This window comes from Oncorhynchus nerka, linkage group LG19 (assembly GCF_034236695.1).
Source record: "Oncorhynchus nerka isolate Pitt River linkage group LG19, Oner_Uvic_2.0, whole genome shotgun sequence".
NCBI classification, from domain to species: Eukaryota; Metazoa; Chordata; class Actinopteri; order Salmoniformes; family Salmonidae; genus Oncorhynchus; species Oncorhynchus nerka.
Genome location: NC_088414.1, coordinates 47153378 through 47160877, shown reverse-complemented (window position 1 = coordinate 47160877; position 7500 = coordinate 47153378). Strand labels below are relative to the sequence as shown.

Below are 7500 nucleotides of genomic sequence, written 5' to 3'. Positions count from 1 at the left end.
AGGAGAGCAGAGGAGGGAGAGCAGAGGAGGGAGAGCAGAGGGAGGGAGAGCAGAGGAGGAGAGCAGAGGAGGAGAGCAGAGGAGGAGGAAGGAGGAGGAGAGCAGAGGAGGAGAGCAGAGAGGAGGAGGCAGAGGAGGAGAGCAGAGGAGGAGAGAAGGAGGAGGAGAGAAGGAGGAGGAGACCCTGGGGAGAGCAGAGGAGGGAGAGCAGAGGAGGAGAGAAGGAGGAGGAGAGCAGAGGAGGAGAGCAGGAGAGCAGAGGAGGAGAGAAGGAGGAGGAGAGCAGAGGGGAGAGCAGGGGGAGAGCAGAGGGGAGAGCAGAGGGGAGAGCAGAGGGGAGAGCAGAGGGGAGGCAGAGGGGGAGAGCAGAGGGGAGAGCAGAGGAGGAGAGCAGAGGGGGAGAGCAGAGGGGAGAGCAGAGGGGAGAGCAGAGGGGGAGAGCAGGAGGGCAGAGGAGGAGAGAAGCAGGAGGAGAGCAGAGGGGGAGAGCAGGGGAGAGCAGAGGGGGAGAGCAGAGGGGAGAGCAGAGGGGGGAGAGCAGAGGGGGAGAGCAGGGGGGAGAGCAGAGGAGGAGAGCAGAGGAGGAGAGCAGAGGGGAGAGCAGAGGGGGAGAGCAGAGGGGAGAGCAGGAGGAGGAGAGCAGGAGGAGAGAGCAGAGGAGGGAGAGAAGGAGGAGGAGAGAAGGAGGAGGAGAGCAGAGGGGGAGAGCAGGGGGAGAGCAGAGGAGGAGATAAGAGGGGGAGAGCAGGAGGAGAGCAGAGGAGGGAGAGCAGAGGAGGGAGAGGAGAGTGGGGAGAGCAGGAGGAGGAGAGCACAGGAGGAGGAGCAGAGGTGGGAGAGCAGAGGAGAAGAGCAGAGGAGAGCAGGAAGAGAGGACAGGAGGAGAGGGAAGAAGAGGACAGGAGGAGTTGACAGGAGGAGAGAAGCGGGGACAGCAGAAGGGGGGAGACCAGAGGGGGTAGAGAGCAGAGAAGAGCAGGAGGAGAGAGGAGGAGAGGACAAGAAGAGAGGAGGAGAGGACAGGAGGAGAGGACAGGAGGAGAGGGAAGGATTCTTTATTAATCGGTACATAAACATGTCTCCATTAGCAACACAAACATCAGAAGCCTCATGCTGCCGAGCTTCCAGTGAAGAGCTCCTTCACATCGGGGTGTCTGGGTGGCTGCCTGGGAAATGTTAATAGCACTTCATTAAAAAGGAGGAAGCTTTCTGCAATGAGAGGCTTCTCACAATGCTAGAGGACACACACACGGTACATACCAGGAAAGGCCTAATTGGGTCCCAGTGTATCCAGTCGTAGGTGTTGGAGTCCACATGTTTGTGACAGTATTTGGCCCACGGAGAGATACGGAATAACTCCTCCCCTTCTGACGTCAGTACCAATAGCTGATTGGACAAAAGGAAATTACATCAGAGGCGAGCAGACACGAGAAGGATATTTATCTACCAACAAGACACCAAAAATATTCAATACTTTATATATAATAAAGTAAAATTACTTTAAAAACACAGAATTAAAAGTTTGATCTGAACAGTCTAATTTTAAAACGTCTTGAAGGATCCATTTAACCAAATCAGAAGGGCGGGCTGACGTTTTGTGTTTAGCGAAGCAGCTAGCTAGCCAAGCAGAGCGCTAGCTAGCCAAGCAGAGCGCTAGCTAGCCAAGCAGAGCGCTAGCTAGCCAAGCAGAGCACTAGCTAGCAATTTTGCTGCCGTTAACACCCCGTCTTTAGTCAGATGTTGGACAAAACAACCTTCTAGAACTGGCTAGTTTTCTGTCTGCTGTTGGACAAAACAACCTTCTAGAACTGGCTAGTTTTCTGTCTGCTGTTGGACAAAACAACCTTCTAGAACTGGCTAGTTTTCTGTCTGCTGTTGGACAAAACAACCTTCTAGAACTGGCTAGTGTTCTGTTGGACAAAACAACCTTCTAGAACTGTTTTCTGTCTGCTGTTGGACAAAACAACCTTCTAGAACTGGCTAGTTTTCTGTCTGCTGTTGGACAAAACAACCTTCTAGAACTGGCTAGTTTTCTGTCTGCTGTTGGACAAAACAACCTTCTAGAACCGGCTAGTTTTCTGTCTGCTGTTGGACAAAACAACCTTCTAGAACTGGCTAGTGTTCTGTTGGACAAAACAACCTTCTAGAACTGTTTTCTGTCTGCTGTTGGACAAAACAACCTTCTAGAACTGGCTAGTTTTCTGTCTGCTGTTGGACAAAACAACCTTCTAGAACTGGCTAGTTTTCTGTCTGCTGTTGGACAAAACAACCTTCTAGAACCGGCTAGTTTTCTGTCTGCTGTTGGACATAACAACCTTCTAGAACTGGCTAGTTTTCTGTCTGCTGTTGGACAAAACAACCTTCTAGAACTGGCTAGTGTTCTGTTGGACTAAACAACCTTCTAGAACTGTTTTCTGTCTGCTGTTGGACAAAACAACCTTCTAGAACTGGCTAGTGTTATGTCTGCTGTTGGACAAAACAACCTTCTAGAACTGGCTAGTGTTCTGTCTGCTGTTGGACAAAACAACCTTCTAGAACTGGCTAGTTTTCTGTCTGCTGTTGGACAAAACAACCTTCTAGAACTGGCTAGTGTTCTGTTGGACAAAACAACCTTCTAGAACTGGCTAGTTTTCTGTCTGCTGTTGGACAAAACAACCTTCTAGAACTGGCTAGTGTTCTGTTGGACAAAACAACCTTCTAGAACTGGCTAGTTTTCTGTCTGCTGTTGGACAAAACAACCTTCTAGAACTGGCTAGTGTTCTGTTGGACAAAAACAACCTTCTAGAACTGGCTAGTTTTCTGTCTGCTGTTGGACAAAACAACCTTCTAGAACTGGCTAGTGTTCTGTTGGACAAAACAACCTTCTAGAACTGGCTAGTTTTCTGTCTGCTGTTGGACAAAACAACCTTCTAGAACTGGCTAGTGTTCTGTTGGACAAAACAACCTTCTAGAACTGGCTAGTTTTCTGTCTGCTGTTGGACAAAACAACCTTCTAGAACTGGCTAGTTTTCTGTCTGCTGTTGGACAAAACAACCTTCTAGAACCGGCTAGTTTTCTGTCTGCTGTTGGACAAAACAACCTTCTAGAACCGGCTAGTTTTCTGTCTGCTGTTGGACAAAACAACCTTCTAGAACTGGCTAGTGTTCTGTTGGACAAAACAACCTTCTAGAACTGTTTTCTGTCTGCTGTTGGACAAAACAACCTTCTAGAACTGGCTAGTTTTCTGTCTGCTGTTGGACAAAACAACCTTCTAGAACTGGCTAGTGTTCTGTTGGACAAAACAACCTTCTAGAACTGGCTAGTTTTCTGTCTGCTGTTGGACAAAACAACCTTCTAGAACTGGCTAGTGTTCTGTTGGACAAAACAACCTTCTAGAACTGGCTAGTTTTCTGTCTGCTGTTGGACAAAACAACCTTCTAGAACTGGCTAGTGTTCTGTTGGACAAAACAACCTTCTAGAACTGGCTAGTTTTCTGTCTGCTGTTGGACAAAACAACCTTCTAGAACTGGCTAGTGTTCTGTTGGACAAAACAACCTTCTAGAACTGGCTAGTTTTCTGTCTGCTGTTGGACAAAACAACCTTCTAGAACTGGCTAGTGTTCTGTTGGACAAAACAACCTTCTAGAACTGGCTAGTTTTCTGTCTGCTGTTGGACAAAACAACCTTCTAGAACTGGCTAGTTTTCTGTCTGCTGTTGGACAAAACAACCTTCTAGAACTGGCTAGTTTTCTGTCTGCTGTTGGACAAAACAACCTTCTAGAACCGGCTAGTTTTCTGTCTGCTGTTGGACAAAACAACCTTCTAGAACTGGCTAGTGTTCTGTTGGACAAAACAACCTTCTAGAACTGTTTTCTGTCTGCTGTTGGACAAAACAACCTTCTAGAACTGGCTAGTTTTCTGTCTGCTGTTGGACAAAACAACCTTCTAGAACTGGCTAGTGTTCTGTTGGACAAAACAACCTTCTAGAACTGTTTTCTGTCTGCTGTTGGACAAAACAACCTTCTAGAACTGGCTAGTGTTATGTCTGCTGTTGGACAAAACAACCTTCTAGAACTGGCTAGTGTTCTGTCTGCTGTTGGACAAAACAACCTTCTAGAACTGGCTAGTTTTCTGTCTGCTGTTGGACAAAACAACCTTCTAGAACTGGCTAGTGTTCTGTTGGACAAAACAACCTTCTAGAACTGGCTAGTTTTCTGTCTGCTGTTGGACAAAACAACCTTCTAGAACTGGCTAGTGTTCTGTTGGACAAAACAACCTTCTAGAACTGGCTAGTTTTCTGTCTGCTGTTGGACAAAACAACCTTCTAGAACTGGCTAGTGTTAGGTCTGCTGTTGGACAAAACAACCTTCTAGAACTGGCTAGTGTTCTGTCTGCTGTTGGACAAAACAACCTTCTAGAACTGGCTAGTTTTCTGTCTGCTGTTGGACAAAACAACCTTCTAGAACTGGCTAGTGTTCTGTTGGACAAAACAACCTTCTAGAACTGGCTAGTTTTCTGTCTGCTGTTGGACAAAACAACCTTCTAGAACTGGCTAGTGTTCTGTTGACAAAACAACCTTCTAGAACTGGCTAGTTTTCTGTCTGCTGTTGGACAAAACAACCTTCTAGAACTGGCTAGTGTTCTGTTGGACAAAACAACCTTCTAGAACTGGCTAGTTTTCTGTCTGCTGTTGGACAAAACAACCTTCTAGAACTGGCTAGTGTTCTGTTGGACAAAACAACCTTCTAGAACTGGCTAGTTTTCTGTCTGCTGTTGGACAAAACAACCTTCTAGAACTGGCTAGTGTTCTGTTGGACAAAACAACCTTCTAGAACTGTTTTCTGTCTGCTGTTGGACAAAACAACCTTCTAGAACTGGCTAGTTTTCTGTCTGCTGTTGGACAAAACAACCTTCTAGAACTGGCTAGTTTTCTGTCTGCTGTTGGACAAAACAACCTTCTAGAACCGGCTAGTTTTCTGTCTGCTGTTGGACAAAACAACCTTCTAGAACCGGCTAGTTTTCTGTCTGCTGTTGGACAAAACAACCTTCTAGAACTGGCTAGTGTTCTGTTGGACAAAACAACCTTCTAGAACTGTTTTCTGTCTGCTGTTGGACAAAACAACCTTCTAGAACTGGCTAGTTTTCTGTCTGCTGTTGGACAAAACAACCTTCTAGAACTGGCTAGTGTTCTGTTGGACAAAACAACCTTCTAGAACTGTTTTCTGTCTGCTGTTGGACAAAACAACCTTCTAGAACTGGCTAGTGTTATGTCTGCTGTTGGACAAAACAACCTTCTAGAACTGGCTAGTGTTCTGTCTGCTGTTGGACAAAACAACCTTCTAGAACTGGCTAGTTTTCTGTCTGCTGTTGGACAAAACAACCTTCTAGAACTGGCTAGTGTTCTGTTGGACAAAACAACCTTCTAGAACTGGCTAGTTTTCTGTCTGCTGTTGGACAAAACAACCTTCTAGAACTGGCTAGTGTTCTGTTGGACAAAACAACCTTCTAGAACTGGCTAGTTTTCTGTCTGCTGTTGGACAAAACAACCTTCTAGAACTGGCTAGTGTTCTGTTGGACAAAACAACCTTCTAGAACTGGCTAGTTTTCTGTCTGCTGTTGGACAAAACAACCTTCTAGAACTGGCTAGTGTTCTGTTGGACAAAACAACCTTCTAGAACTGGCTAGTTTTTGTCTGCTGTTGGACAAAACAACCTTCTAGAACTGGCTAGTGTTCTGTTGGACAAAACAACCTTCTAGAACTGTTTTCTGTCTGCTGTTGGACAAAACAACCTTCTAGAACTGGCTAGTGTTATGTCTGCTGTTGGACAAAACAACCTTCTAGAACTGGCTAGTGTTCTGTCTGCTGTTGGACAAAACAACCTTCTAGAACTGGCTAGTTTTCTGTCTGCTGTTGGACAAAACAACCTTCTAGAACTGGCTAGTGTTCTGTTGGACAAAACAACCTTCTAGAACTGGCTAGTTTTCTGTCTGCTGTTGGACAAAACAACCTTCTAGAACTGGCTAGTGTTCTGTTGGACAAAACAACCTTCTAGAACTGGCTAGTTTTCTGTCTGCTGTTGGACAAAACAACCTTCTAGAACTGGCTAGTGTTCTGTTGGACAAAACAACCTTCTAGAACTGTTGTCTGCTGTTGGACAAAACAACCTTCTAGAACTGGCTAGTTTTCTGTCTGCTGTTGGACAAAACAACCTTCTAGAACTGGCTAGTGTTCTGTTGGACAAAACAACCTTCTAGAACTGTTTTCTGTCTGCTGTTGGACAAAACAACCTTCTAGAACTGGCTAGTTTTCTGTCTGCTGTTGGACAAAACAACCTTCTAGAACTGGCTAGTTTTCTGTCTGCTGTTGGACAAAACAACCTTCTAGAACTGGCTAGTTTTCTGTCTGCTGTTGGACAAAACAACCTTCTAGAACCGGCTAGTTTTCTGTCTGCTGTTGGACAAAACAACCTTCTAGAACTGGCTAGTGTTCTGTTGGACAAAACAACCTTCTAGAACTGTTTTCTGTCTGCTGTTGGACAAAACAACCTTCTAGAACTGGCTAGTTTTCTGTCTGCTGTTGGACAAAACAACCTTCTAGAACTGGCTAGTGTTCTGTTGGACAAAACAACCTTCTAGAACTGTTTTCTGTCTGCTGTTGGACAAAACAACCTTCTAGAACTGGCTAGTGTTCTGTTGGACAAAACAACCTTCTAGAACTGGCTAGTGTTCTGTTGGACAAAACAACCTTCTAGAACTGTTTTCTGTCTGCTGTTGGACAAAACAACCTTCTAGAACTGGCTAGTTTTCTGTCTGCTGTTGGACAAAACAACCTTCTAGAACTGGCTAGTGTTCTGTTGGACAAAACAACCTTCTAGAACTGTTTTCTGTCTGCTGTTGGACAAAACAACCTTCTAGAACTGGCTAGTTTTCTGTCTGCTGTTGGACAAAACAACCTTCTAGAACTGGCTAGTTTTCTGTCTGCTGTTGGACAAAACAACCTTCTAGAACTGGCTAGTTTTCTGTCTGCTGTTGGACAAAACAACCTTCTAGAACCGGCTAGTTTTCTGTCTGCTGTTGGACAAAACAACCTTCTAGAACTGGCTAGTGTTCTGTTGGACAAAACAACCTTCTAGAACTGTTTTCTGTCTGCTGTTGGACAAAACAACCTTCTAGAACTGGCTAGTTTTCTGTCTGCTGTTGGACAAAACAACCTTCTAGAACTGGCTAGTGTTCTGTTGGACAAAACAACCTTCTAGAACTGTTTTCTGTCTGCTGTTGGACAAAACAACCTTCTAGAACTGGCTAGTGTTCTGTTGGACAAAACAACCTTCTAGAACTGTTTTCTGTCTGCTGTTGGACAAAACAACCTTCTAGAACTGGCTAGTTTTCTGTCTGCTGTTGGACAAAACAACCTTCTAGAACTGGCTAGTGTTCTGTTGGACAAAACAACCTTCTAGAACTGTTTTCTGTCTGCTGTTGGACAAAACAACCTTCTAGAACTGGCTAGTGTTATGTCTGCTGT

General features: G+C 45.3%; 1 protein-coding gene across 1 annotated transcript in view; it reads right to left on the bottom strand.

Moving 5' to 3' along the window:
* Window positions 1–7500, bottom strand: part of gbe1a (glucan (1,4-alpha-), branching enzyme 1a) — a 183974-nt gene that overhangs the window by 137213 nt on the left and 39261 nt on the right. Inside the window, exon 4 of the mRNA XM_065004992.1 lies at window positions 1261–1386. Within this exon, the coding sequence (XP_064861064.1) occupies window positions 1261–1386 (126 nt within the window). The remainder of the gene's footprint in view (window positions 1–1260; window positions 1387–7500) is intronic.